The 14,870-nt window shown below is 37.2% G+C and overlaps 1 protein-coding gene across 3 annotated transcripts in view; it reads right to left on the bottom strand.

The window, feature by feature from the left end:
- Positions 1-1,015: 1,015 nt before the first annotated feature.
- Positions 1,016-14,870, bottom strand: part of RpS27 (ribosomal protein S27) — a 60,420-nt gene continuing 46,565 nt past the window's right edge. For 2 of the 3 annotated variants that reach the window (XM_067759832.1, XM_067759831.1), the window contains exons 2-3: positions 1,175-1,394; positions 1,016-1,114 (exon numbers count right to left, since the gene is read on the bottom strand). In XM_067759832.1, the coding sequence (XP_067615933.1) occupies positions 1,086-1,114; positions 1,175-1,394 (249 nt within the window). In that variant the 3' untranslated portion in view covers positions 1,016-1,085. Of the gene's footprint in view, positions 1,115-1,174; positions 1,395-8,174; positions 8,256-14,870 lie in introns of those variants that run through there. The other variant, XM_067759830.1, reaches the window with a different exon arrangement.

Genomic DNA, 14,870 nt, shown 5'->3' on the forward strand with positions numbered 1-14,870 from the left:
CCAGCGATAACGCTAGCGAATATGTAACAAGCGATGGAGCGTTTCTCGTCGCATCACGCGATTACGCTCAATCATAAACTAAGCCTAAAGCTGGAGCGGCATTGGGCGGATTTCGCAAACATATATATTCTATGCTGGCAAACAGCGCAAAAGGTGGTAGGGACTAAGAGTCTGTTTCCCTGACCTCCACGATTGCTGCCGGAAAAAGAGGGGGAAGAAGACGAGGGCGGGGGCTGATGCTCGGCATTGCTACCTACTCTACTACGGAGAGTGTAGTTATGAGTGGGAGCGCCGTATGAGCTGGTGGCGCCGTAGGGCGCAAGCAGCAGCGGCCACTTGTTGTGGCTTGCTGAGCAGCAGAGACCTGTAAGGTAGTGGGAGGCGCTAAGGCGTAGACTACGGGACGCCCTTGGGCGTGCACAGACAGGTGCCATAAAAGTTACGAGGACGTCTGGTTTTGGGATCAAGCCCAGAACAACCTGTCCGATGCAACCGTCACATGCACGTGACACACCGCCAAGAGTCTGACCGTCCTAAAAAGATTCTTTTCCGGTAAACGCAGCAAAACCATTTCTTATATGGCTGAAGGCTAGGGTCATAGATCTTTAATAAGTTGAAAATAATTTTCCCTACTCCATATAAAAATCTAAAGATTTTTAGTAATGAAAACATTGAACGTGTAATATCACCTGACCTTTGTCCTAGAGTATTACCCAAAATAAGAATCTTTCACACCGAACCAGATAACGACTCTTTGCAAAACTACTATATAAATGTTACTATGCATAATCACTATGATAAACGCAGGCTTCTTGTAGGGTAGTTAAGAGTGTCCTTCTCGAGACATTTTTAGAAAAAGTTAAAGTTAAACTATGTATATTGAAACGATTTTCCGTCATCCGTTTCGAGACAAGCCAAATTTGACAAGGGAGAACGGAAAATCAACAAAAAAAAAAGTCAGTTAAAGTTAAACATTTCCAAGGTAACTTTAAAATAATAAATTTAACGCTTAATGTATTTTTGAAACGTTTTATTCCTGGTTTTTTTTTTTTTTTTTGAAATTATCGCTAAATTATTCCATTATTCTACTGGGGCTTTCTTCTGAAAGAGCAACCTAGAAGATAGGATAGGATATTTTTTTAATCAAAGTTACAATGCATATTTCTCAACGTACCCTCAGTCAGTTTGGCACGTCCCCCAGTAGGCTGGCATAGTATGGTTGCACAGCCCGCACATACAACAACACCTTGTGCATGACTAAAAACTGTTGTAATTCTGTAGCATCCTGGGCACTTTACGTCCATGAAGTAGGAATTCGGATGTTGCACCAGGCGTTTCAGCTTGTGTTTACGCTTCTCTTCAGCAGGCAATGGGTGAAGTAAATCTTTTGCTAGCTGTAATAATACAAGAATAATACTCTTAGGTGTTAATTCGTAAAATAAAACTTGAGTTGAAAACGAAACATTCAAATTATTTGGCTAACTGCAAAGAATTTCGGATACTCCTTATAGCATATCTCCACCTAGAGCTTTAACTTCCATGAGGAACTTGGGGTCGCCAGAGCCTCGCCTGCTAAATATGTTATGATACATTCATATTGGGTTGCGGAAGCTTTTAAGCTATAAAGCTTTGTATTGCACTTATCAAAGCTTCCGCAACCCAATTGTCAATCTCAACTACGGGAGGGGAATCCTGTTACAAATATGAATGTATCACACACATATTTAGCTGGCGAGGCTCTGGCAACCAAAGTTCCTCATGGACCTAGGGGTTGGGGAGGGCGGGATGGCCTAGAAGGTGGTCGGGCTAGAACCTTAATGGTGCTTTGCTACCGAAACTTACCGGATCTATATTCTGCTAAGGACCATCAACATCGATAATACTCCCCAAAGCCTTCAGGGAGTGTCTTCATCGTTAATACAACTACATGATTGAAGAGTTAACGTAAATCTTCTTCGTTTCAAGAGTTAATTAAATCTTGGGTAAAAGTCTAAAACAGGGGTCGGCTGCTAATACGCGTCCAAAAATATCGAGGTGCAAAAGACGCGTATTGACTTCGACAACAATAATCCGAAGGCGGAAAATAAAAAATGGAACTCGTACAAAAGGTATTAACGAAAAATCATCCCGGGTCCCTCCGAAACCGGGGGTTGGATTCATAGTATTTTTGCACAAAACACTTTTTTGCGTTGGCGGCCTTCGCCCGAGTTTATAAAACATTACCCTTTTTACACACAGTTTTTTCAGTGCACAAAATTACAACAACCACATGAAAATTGCCATCTTCAATGCAGCTCCTGCCTTGGACGGTGCCACTTTCCAATATGTGCTGGTCTCCGCGACGGCAACGCCCAAGTAAATTTAACCAAACTAGCTCTTTAACTGCTTGACAGGCGGCTACATACTCCGATTCTGTTGAAGAAGTTGATACTGACTGTTGTCTGATTGACGCCCAACTAATAACACCCGAACCAATATGGAAGACATAACCGCTCGTTGACTTTCTAGTATATGTGTCTCCAGCGTAGTCTGCATCGCTATAACCAACAAAATCAAACTTAATGTCGCTTTTATAAAGGTTACCTGTACTTAACGTGCCCCTTATGTACTTCATGATTCGTTTTACAGCATTAATATGTGCTGCAGTTGGTCGCTCCAAATATCGGCTCACGACACCTATAGCATATCTGTTATCTGGCCTTGTTCCGATTGCCAAATACATCAGACTGCTAACGGCTTCTCGATATGGAAATGATTTTTCGTGCTCGTCGTTTACAAAATCACTAAGCTTTTCATTGCAGTCCATCGGAGCTGATACTGCTTTACAATCCATCATGTTAAAACGATTTAAAACTTTCATGGCATGGTGTATATGGATTGAATTATCGGATAACTTTTCAATTTCAAACCCGAGAAAATATTTGGCTTCAAATACTTTTACTTCAAAATTTTGTCGTAAGTATGAAATGATCACATCAATTTCGCTCTCTTCGTTTGTTGCTAACATTCCATCATCCACATAGATGGCGATAATGGTTATTTCATTATCCTTCTTACGAATTAATTGCCTCCTCATATGATATTGGTTCACACATTAACGCCGAATAACCTGATTCGATCAGTCGACTTTGTGTATTAACGTTTGGTCGAAAATTATATCGCTCGTTTCGTCGCGATTCATGATCATCACACGTCTCCTCATCATTTGTCAAAACATTTTCTTCTTGGGAAGTGATTTCATATTTATGTTCAGACTCTTGCTCACAACTGTTGCTGACCTCGCTATATTCAATTTCTGATTCTTCGTGAATCACATACTTGACAGGTTGCTTCTCGTTGAATCGAATGTTGCAACTCATAAAAACCTTCTCGCTACATAGATCATACAACCGGAAATTTTTATTTGTGGACTCGAAACCAATTAAATAAACCTTTTTTGCTTTTGGGTCCCATTTCTTACGACCCGTTTGTTTCGGAATGTGTACAAAGCATTCGGTTCCGAAAATTTTTACATGACCCAAATGTGGTTTGCGATCAAACCATTTTTCATATGGCGCGTTTCCCACGCAATTGCTGTTTGTTGTGCGATTCAATAAATATGTTGCTGTGCGTACTGCTTCCGGCCATAGTGATTTCGGCAAACCACTTGCAATGAGCATCGTTCTCGCACTTTCTTGGACAGTACGATTGTCACGTTCGATGCGACCATTTTGTTCGGGAGTGTACGGCGCGATTATTGCAAACTGAATACCTTCATTTCTTAATAAGTTTGCCAATACTTTTCGATTGATAAATTCTTTTCCATTATCGAATCGAAAATGGTTGATTTGTGCACCATTCTTATTTTTAACAAGTGGTACTAATGACTTCAAGTGACTATAAGCCTCATCTTTTGACTTAAAAACACAAAACGAAAACTAGTGGCTTCATCTTTCACTAACATAAAGTAGCGAATACCACCTACTCCATTAATTTCACTCGGGCCACACAAGTCTACATGCATAAATTCGCCTCTTGCTGATGCTCGCTTAACAGACGTTTTGTGTGTTGCTCTGGTCATTTTACCATATACGCAATCTTCGCAAAAAAAACTTTCATTATCAGACAAACTAACACCAGTAACTAGACCATTCTTACCATTTCTTACACGATAGCGTCAGCATGCACATGACGCAAACGACGATGCCAATGCTGCAATGAAACAGCAGCAACGTTTGCATATTTATCAATAAGTAATCGAAAACTCATTTTAATTTGATTCAGTTCGTTGCGTTTTCCTACGGCAACAACTTTGTTCAACTGGTAGACAAATTTGCAACCTTCTTTGTTGATTATCACTGTGACACCTTTATCTGTTATCATGCTTGTTGATAGCAGATTTTCGCTGAGTTCAGGAACGTACAGTATATTTTCTAGACGAAATGGCTTCCACTGATTGTCTACTTTTACATCAATTAGAATTGTTCCTATTCCTTCGAATTGTAAGCAACTATTGTATAGTTTATTAATTCAGTCTATGGTCAAGAATCTTATAGACTAGATACAATAAAATTAAAAATAAAATAAATATTAAACATATACAATAGGTACAAAATTATGTAAAGAGTAAGTCAAGGGAAGCCTTGAATGTATCTCTGGACGCAGAAAAATCAATATTTAATCTAGTAGAGAGCTTATTTAATTCTGTAAGGGCGCAGAAAATTGGGCTAAAATAAAAGTAATTTGCTCTACAAGAACTCAAGTAAAAAGGCAGGAATGCACGCAGATTTTTTTGCGGCACATTAAACGATATTCTCGCAAGAGTCGCACAGTCCAAAGAGCCCATAATTAAGTCGTACACAAACATAACCAAGTGCACCGTTCTCCTCGCTTCAAGTGATTGCAGATTGATCAGTTGACAACAAGAAGAAGAATAAGAAGCAGCGGGTTATCAAAATGTATGCAGTTCAAAGCAAAACGGACAAACTTTCTTTGAACTCTTTCTATTCTGGCCGAATGATTACTGTAGATGGGGTTCCAGATATTGGAAGCATATTCAATTTTGGAGCGCACTTAAGATATATATAAGGCTTTCTTAGTATACGGATCTTTAAAGTCCCTTGCATATCTGCGAAGAAAAGCAAGGTTCCTGTAGGCCATTGGGAGTACATAACATATGTGATTGATGAATGTGAATTTTGAGTCAAAGACAACGCCTAGATGAACATGTTCGTTAATTGACGCCAACTAGATGCCTGAAATAGAGTACAACGAAGAATAGTAGCTCATGAATTTTGAGAAGGACATACAAAAGCATTTTTTAACATTTAAGAAAAGATTATTGGCGCGACACCAATCATCTACATTATTAAGGTCACTTCGCAGAAGGCAGGAATCCGAAGGGGCATTGATTCTACGGAAAAATATAAGATCATCAGCAAATAGCAGAAAACTGGAGTTTTTGAAGCAGGAACCAATATCATTTATGAAAAGCACAAACAGGAGTGGACCGAGAATACTTCCCTGGGGCACTCCAGATGTTGCGACAAATGAGTGGGACTTAAGATTTTCGATCTTAACACACAAGAGTCTATTCGTCAGGTAGGATTTCAACCAGCTTAAAAACACAGAGTGAAAGCCAATACACTCAAGTTTATATAAGAGAATCTGGTGAGAGACTTTGTCGAAGGCCTTCGAGAAGTCCGTGTGTATAACATCAACTTGAGATCCATATTTAAATGCGGATATACAAAAATCCGAGAAAGACGCCAAGTTAATGACAGTAGAGCGTCCGGCAGAAAAACCATGTTGATTGGGTTCAACAATGCGTTTGACTATAAAGGATAGTTTTTCTTTTATTATATTTTCGAAAAGTTTCGAACAAACAGTAAGTTTAGCAATAGGCCTATAGTTTGAAACATCGTTTTTATTCCCGGTTTTGAAAATCAGTGTTATCGAAGCACATTTCCATCTATCAATAAAAATGCCAGATGAGAGAGGCAAATTAAAGATGTAGCAAAGAGGTAAACATAAAGATACACTGCAGTGCTTCAGAACATACGCGCAGACGCCATCACTGTCGCATTTCAGTGAGGACTTTAGTGTTAACATAGCATTGCCAACGTCGGTATTGGAGATCGTGAGCGATCCAAAATCTAATCGTTCATGGAGAGCAGAGAGCAGATTCGGAACAGCAGCATCATCTTCAAAATTAGATTTAAAGAATTCAGCGAAGAGTTCAACAGAACCATCTAGAGACTGCGCGCACTTGCCATTAAAGTGCATGCAAGTGGGAATATTAGAAGAGCCACGTTTGGAGCGAATAAAATTCCAAAAAGCATTAGGATTTACTTTTAGATCCGTTTCGAGCCTTCCCATATACTAGTTATACAGAACGTATCCGTAGTATTAGCCCTATACAACTTGTTATACTTATTTCGTTTATTTTTTAGATTTTTTAGAGCTTTGTTGTACCAAGGTAGTTTGTATAGTTTTGGCCCAAGAGGAGCCACCTTGATATTAAAAATCTGACACAACTTATACAGGAAGGTATCGTAGCAAGCGCTGACGTCCTGAGAATTAAATAGATTTTCCCAAGTTACATCGAGGAAAGCATTATTAAGCTCCTCAAAATTAGTTCGCCGGAAGTTCAAAGAAAGATTGTCGGCGACAGTATAAACGGGAATCGCGTCAAAGTATTGAATAAATATAGCAAGCGGACCATGATGTTTATCGGACGCGCATAATGGGAGAGTACTCCCAGACAGTTCAAATATTGAATTTTCGTCCACAAACACAAGATCAAGCAACCTAGAAAGAGCGTTAAATAAATGATTAATTTGGATAAGATCACAACTTAAAAAACTATCAATGAGATTAATTTGATGTAAACGCGTAACATTTGTAGGAGTTAAAATGCCATTATTCTGTAAATTCAGTCCGGCATATTATAATCGCCAAGAATACAAAAATTAGCATCAGCATTAGTTTCTCAAAGGTTGACAATATTTTCGATGTGAGCACTATATAGACTGTCACAACTGTTTGGCGGTATGTATGAACAGCAGATGAGCGTATAACACGAAGAGCCAGAGATTCGGACACACAGCTGATCGATTAGGGAATCGCGGTGAAGTAATTCAAAGACTGAGGCACGTAAGCCTCCTTTTACTGCGATCAAAACAATACCACCTTTTCTCAGCCCGGTTTTGATATAATCTCTGTATTTGCGATAAGTTACAAAGACCATAGGATCGAAAAACTCTTCATCGAAGAAGTCCTCATTAAGCCAAGTTTCGACGAGAACGTAAACATCGTAGTCCATCCGGGATAAGGACAGAACATCTATCGCCTTTGTGCGCATGTCGCCTATATTTTGGAAATAAATTTTCAGTGATCTACCCGCTCTGTCAACTGGATGGGTAGCTCGATCAGCGTTGAGCGATTTATAAGAGCTAGGTGTTGTTAGACTGACTTTCAAATTGCTGAAAGGGCCGAACGTTGACGTCAGCTGGCCAAACGTTAGGGTTTAAAAGACTGCCATACAAAGCAGTAGTGACTCCGAGCTTGAAATTTATGCTCTCCAGGCTATCGAGTGAACACCATTTTTCACTAACTTACGGCACGAAAGATGTTTGCGGTCAATTCCAGCATGCTTTGAGACAAAATCTATGATATTTTTTCGGAGACCGTCGACTTGAAGGAGGAAATGTGAACCCATTTCTTTTTAACAACAGCCTCGAACTCGGTGCTCCCATTGCAGCCATGAATTATGGTCCTCCTAAGGCTGTTCCTTTCACCGGTAGTTTGACGGCCAACAGTAGCACTATCCACATTATTAAGAGTGTTTGCAGCAGGGCCAGAAGCATCAACAGAATCCGTAGCACTGCTCATATCAGCAGAATTTGCAACAGCGGCAGTAGCATTAGCAGAGCGTAATCTGGTATTAGGCCTTGCAGCGGCATTGGCTTCAGCTGCAGGGTTCGACTTAGCATTGGTATAGGCTTTAGCAGGTTTGCTTTTGGAAGGAAATGTTAGGTGGGTGTTAGCAGAATTGTTAGCTATAACAGCAGCATTAACAGCGTTGGCGTTAGCAACATTGATAGCAATAACAGAAACGCCCGAGTTAGCAGCATTTGTGTTAGCAACCTTGGCATTAACAGAGGTGTCAGCTTTAGTAGGTGTAGATTTATTACCTGGCATTGCATGCACTGCTGAATTGGCTGAACGAGAGGAGATATAGAAACGAGCTTTTCCATCATTTCTTTTGAAGTTTTACATGTTAATAGCATTCATGGCCTTTCCCTCGTTTCGCTCAAAAGTATTCTTCACTTCTTGAGTTGCAGTTGTGGCTGGCGCTCTGCCTTATATATTATCAGTTAATGCACGTGCTTTCATGTAGGCTACAACTTGAAATTTCCATAAACGATAATTAGAGGAATTTCTTAAAATGTGGCCTGTGAAATTTTTCTCGTCTTTTCTGTCGCCGAATGAATCCTTTTTGAATGGTTGACCAATACGCTATGACAAGACGACTGTGGTTGTTGCAATTTGTTCTTGAGGTGGCTAAATTTCTTTTTTATTGTTGAAGCTTATTGGACAAATTTCCTGGGCCCATAACCTGTTGAATTAATCCAAGGATTTCCAATGTCGCATAAATTAATTTAGCCAAATAAGAATTGCAGTATTCATTCGCTTTCATTAGAAAAGAAAAGGTAGTACTTTACAAAAGACCGATATATATGTACATAACAGGATAAACTAACTGAACTGACTTACAGCGCAAAAACCTACTGTGTCATATATATATAGTTACGTTCCATTGAGACTTGAGCGAGATACGGATAGAAATTTAACATGCAAATGCAACAACAACGTTGTGATCCTCATATTTATCTGGTTCAATTTCTGATCCGTATAGCAGTTCTGTTCGTTTCGTTTTCTGTAGTAGATTTTTTGACAGCTAACCACTTTTGAGTTGGTAGCACTCATGGCTCAACTATATGGTTGGCTCATCTCTACAGCAACAACACACCTTTGTTCACATTGCCAAAATCAGCATGTAGGTGTCAGACGAATGGAATGGAGTGAAAACATAAAACTTAGCAGCATTTGTATGTAGTAAGAAAATGTTGTAAATTCGTTGGTTTCATTTTAAGTTTGCCATCTCCTTCTGACAATCCCTACTCCAGTGAAATGAAAAAAATAAAATCAGCTGGTGAGATGAGCGAACCATATAGTTGAGCCATTGTAGCCTGAACTAAATATGTGTACATTTGTGTATACATACAAGATTTCGCCATATTTAAAAGCAAAAACAATGACAGATTAAACAACTTGAAGATGATGTAAGGAAAATAAATAGTTTGCTTACGTGCAAAACTATTTAAATGTTAATAATTCTATCAGTATCTTAAAATTTTGTGTACGTTTCTACTTATTTTCAACAAAACAGATGTTTTATATTAGTGCTGCCAGCTCTCATAAAGTTGATCCAGATCGTTCCAATGAGATTTGAGCCAGAGCCAGAGCTCGATAAACCAATGGAACGGCCCTTATGTATGTATAAAAAAAGGGTTGCCATAAATGTTGAAATGGTATTTGACAGTAATATCTCAACAAATGAGATAGTTGGTGTCATGTGGGGACACATTGCAAGCGGGGCATACATTTTGAATGTTGGGGTTGATTCTGGATAGGTAAGAGTTTAACCTGTTACAGTATCCAGAACGAAGTTGAGTTAGAGTGACTCGCGTTTCCCTGGGGAGTATGCGTTCCTCTTCCGCAAGTTTTGGGTACTGTTCCCCGAGTACTGGATTCACCGGGCAATTCCCGGCATAAAGGTCCGACGACTGTTTGTGCAGTTCACCAAGGACCTGCTTGTGTTTTTTTGCTTCATACGGCTGAGTTCTCAGGTTCCGTATTTCGTCAAAATGCTTACGGAGATGACTCCTTAAGTCCCTAGGCGGTGTTGGCTCATCAATCAGATGTCTGTTGGGATGCCCAGGTTTCTGGGTATTCAACAGGAACTGTTTGGTTAGCATCTCATTCCTCCCCTTGATGGGGAGTATTCCAGCCTCATTATGTAGATGGTGTTCTGGGGACATAAGAAGACAGCCCGTGGCGGTTCTAACAGCAGTATTTTGGAAGGCCTGTAGCTTCTTCCAGTGGGTAATTTTTAGGCTTGGCGACCATATAGGGGACGCGTAGCATGCAATCGGCTGACCAATTGCTTTTCCCCAAGTACTGCCAGCAAGGGATTTGAGGATTTTATTACGGCTCTGCATTTTCGGTACAATTGCGGCTGCGTGCTCACCAAAATGTAGATCCTGATCCAGACCCAAGATTTTGGGGTGTAGGATGTAGTGTCATAGTAAATTGCATTAAAATAAATTGTAGATGGCAACCCTCTTTAGAAATGTGCAAAATGCAACCATACATCAGATGCACTTGGTATCACTAAAATTGTTAGAGTCGAGCAACTCGGAGAGTTTCTGATTGGCTGAAACTGCCGTTGCTCGACGCCGTGATTTATTTCGACGCCATCATTAATTTCGTTGCTAAGCAACGTAAAGAAATCTGCCGAGCAGCGGCAGTTTTCAGTTTAAAGTAAACCGGCCAGTGCACAAGGCGTGAAAACTAAATTCGGAAAGAAGTGATAGTAAAGAAAATATAACTAAAAGAACATTCTACAAAAATGTAAAGAATAACTAAAAGGTGTTTAAATCAAGTTTTATACAAAAGAAACCAAGTTTATAATTGAAGTGCTAGAACTGAGTTATAAATAAAAGAAAAACTATAGATAAAAAGTTAAACAATTTCATTTTATTTATTGCGGAAAAAGGAGAAGAAACTAAGCCAGAGAAAGTTTTAAATATAGTGCGGCATTAGAGCGTGCAGCAGTGCACAGAACCCCTTTTTGTCGGATCTACAAACAAATTAAAAAAACATCAAAAATCTACAAAAAAAAACTACAAAAATTTAAAAGCCATTTACAAAAAAATACAAAACATTTAAAAATTCTTAAAAAAAACTATAAAACATTAAAAACCATTACAAAAATAAATATACAAATTTTAAAAAAGATACAAAAAAAATACAAAATGCGCCAAAAACCCTTCAAAAAAAATGTTTAGAAAACATTGAAAAATCTACAAAAAAAAAAATACAAGTTTAAAATTCTACAAAAATATAAAATCAAAAAAAATAGCACAAAGAGTTTAAAATCAAAAATTACAAAAAAAAGTACAAAAGATTAAAAACCATTACAAAAAAAATTTTTAAAATTTGAAAAATCTACAAAAAAAATACAAAAATTTCAAAAACCATTTCAAAAAAATTATAATATTTAAAATCATTACAAAAAATATATAAAACTGAGAAAAATTTACAAAAAATTTAAAATCATTAAAAACCAAAAAAAATATATAAAAATTAACAAAAAACCTACAAAACGAAATCAACAGAATTATGGCAGTGGTGGTGGGTTTTTTTTGGCCGTGGCTAGTCGATGAAAAATAGTGAAAACTTTTAAAATACATATAATAAAATACTTAAATACAGAGATAATAAGAAAATGCAAACTGTAATAATATAAAAATTTAAACGGCAGCCGAAATAATACAAAAAACGAAAAAAGGAAAAAAAAACTGTAAAAACTAAAATTTTGAACTATAAAATAAAAAGCTAAACTGTACCAAAATTTTTGTGAAACGGCACTAGCCACGCCACCAGCATAACGGCAAACCACCGTACATCAAAAAATAGAGGAAAAAGTAAGCAACGCCATCCAACGGCAGCAGCAGCAAACAACAGCAGCACCAGCAGCTGAACAACAGGTACAGCAAGCAACCAATCGAGGTCAGCAGCAATTGGTATGGTGTGAGAAAATGTTTACTATTCATTTTATTATAAAATAATATTTTTTAACTTTTCTTTATATAACTATTCTTCAATTGTCAAATATTTTCCAAAACTTATACAATACTTAAAAACATATCTTAATTAATTAAATTAAATCAAAAAAAAAAACAAATTTTAATTTTCAATTTGCGATATCTAAATTTTTTGTAATAACATGATAACAATTTTTCTTAAAGCGGTGGTTCCGTAAAAAACCAAAAAAGATTTTTTTTTTGCGTAAACGGTGGTTCCGTGGAAAACCAAATATTTTTTTGACTTTAACGCGATGCGTCCGTGTATAAACATGACATACATTTTTTAATCCCGGTGCGTCCGAGGACATTTATATTACAATTTCGAAAAGATGCGGTGCGCCCGTATCTATAAAAATTAAACCATACAATTTTGATAAAAGCGGTGCGTCCGTTTCAACCCTTATAACTAAAATCTAAAAGCTTTCAAAAATACATACTTTCACAAATTTCTTTTAAAATATTTTCATAAATTTCCTTTAAGAATACTTTCATAATTTTAATCCTTTAAATTCAATTTCTATTCAATCTTCATAAACAAATTCCACATATCTTGCAACAAAAAATTTTAATATTTTGTCTGTTCGTTTCAACACGTATGGACCTAAGAAACGGGAAGGTGGTTTCTAAAAATTCCCATCCGAGTTCAAGTTCCAAAAACTCAGAGCAAGATACAAATCCCAATAATTCAGATTCTGATTCATCGTCAACTGATACCTTAACAAGTGAACATAATTATAAATTATCCCTGAGTGCAGACTTTTTAGGATTTGCTGATCAACCTGTAATACCAAATTCTAGTTTTTCTATTCTAACTCCGATTCTTAACGTTACAACCATGGCCACAATCGAGGAGAAAAAATTGTTTATTAACACGTGTGCCTCGATTATGCGAGACAACTACAGTGGAGGCCCGTTAGCACTTGGCTCATTTATAAATAAAGTTGAATTAATGGCAGTATTATCTAACGAAAATTTAACTCCTACTTTTATTGCATTTTTAAAATCCAAGCGCGAAGGCAAAGCTCGCGAAGCCCTACCAACGCATATAGAATCAGTCAGCCAAATTAAAGAAGCGTTATGTAGTAAAATTAGGCCAGACAACTCGAAAGTTGTCGCGGGAAAAATTGCAGCCTTAAGAGTAACAAATAACAATTTTTCAGAATTTTCCAAGCAGGTAGAAGAGCTTTCTGATTCGTTAGAACGTTGTCTAATCATTTAAGGTATAACACAGGCAAAAGCCCATGAGATGGCGGTTGAACAAACCATTAGCGTTTGTAGATTAAATAGTAGGTCAGATATGGTGAAATCAATCATTGCGTCAACAACCTTCAAAGATTCAAAGGACGTAGTAGCGAAAATGATTATAGAGCGAGAACAGGAAGTTAAAGAGCGGCAGGTGTTAGCGTTTCGGTCACGTCCAATAAGATATAATAATTTCCGTGGAAATTCCAGAGGTAACAGTAATTTCAGATATAACAACAATAGTAATTTTCGATTTAACGGTAATACAAATAGACAACACAATAATACAAATTTCCGAAATAACAATTATAACAGAGGCAATAATCGCAATTATAATAGAGGCAATAGCAATTCCAACAATAACAACAATAATCGGTCCGGAAATAACGGAAATTCCAGTAATCAGGGTTCAAATTCTAGAAATTCAGCCAATGTTCGTTCTTTAAATGCCGAAGCCCCTCAGGCGCGAACACTGAGGGAGCAGGAGCAATTCGACTAAATACTTCTCAGTCAATATATTGTCTAAATTTTAATTTTTCCGATTTCGTCGAAGTCGCTTGTAGCGATTCTCATAAAATATGTTCTTTTCTGGTAGATTCACAGGCAGACATTTCACTAATAAAAATTTTCAGTTTGGCAAACGATGTAGAAGTAGACGATAGTAACGTAATAAATATAACAGGCGTAACAACAGACACGTAACGACACTAGGAACAGTTAATACAAGTATAATCGCATCAAATACATTTTTTCCTCTGACTCTTCACGTTGTCAATGACAACTTTAATATTCCTTCGGACGGTTCTAAAAACGAACAAATGCATAATCAGTTATGCTAATGACACAATTACATTCGGACAAGGGACAGAAAAGGTAAATATTTCAATTTTGCATTGCACTTCAACAAATACTCTTGTAATTCCACCAAGATGCGAAGTTTTTCGTGTTTTTAGTTTGAAAAATTCGACAAGTCCAGTTTTTGTAGATTCTCAGGAACTCTGTAACGGTGTTTTCACAGCAAAATGTATCGTTGATACAAAAAACCCAATAATAAAAGTTATCAACACCACTGACGAGGTCAAATACGTAAAAGATTTCAATATTCAAACTGAAGACATTAAAAACTTCAATGTCTATCGCATAAATGATACACCTATCGATTCGAAACGCATCGAAGAGCTTAAATCAATTTTGGCAAAACAAATGCCTTCTTACGCTAAAAAGAAATTACTTGATTTATATTTGAAATATTCTGATATTTTTGCATTAAAAACCGACTTAATGACGCTTAATAATTTCTACGAACAAAAACTTAGATTAACAGACAAAACTCCTGTCTATATTAAAAATTACCGTTTGCCATACACACAACGCGAAGAAATAAATAAAAAAGTCGAAAACCTATTAAAAAAAATAAAAAAAAAACCTATTACAGAATGATTTAATCGAACCTAGTTTTTCAAATTATAACAGTCCTTTAATTATGGTACCGAAAAAAGATCAACTGGCAAAAAGTCGTATCATATGTGCGTAGATTTCAGAGCAGTCAATAAAAAGCTTATAGCCGACAAATTTCCACTAGCACGCGTTGATGACATACTCAACAATCTCGGCAGAGCCAAATACTTTTCAACTTTAGACCTTTTTTCTGGTTTTCACCAAATACCCCTTCACCCTAAATCTAGAGACGTAACTTCTTTCAGTACAGATCGA

This window comes from Eurosta solidaginis, chromosome 1 (assembly GCF_040869045.1).
Source record: "Eurosta solidaginis isolate ZX-2024a chromosome 1, ASM4086904v1, whole genome shotgun sequence".
In the NCBI taxonomy this organism is placed as follows: Eukaryota; Metazoa; Arthropoda; class Insecta; order Diptera; family Tephritidae; genus Eurosta; species Eurosta solidaginis.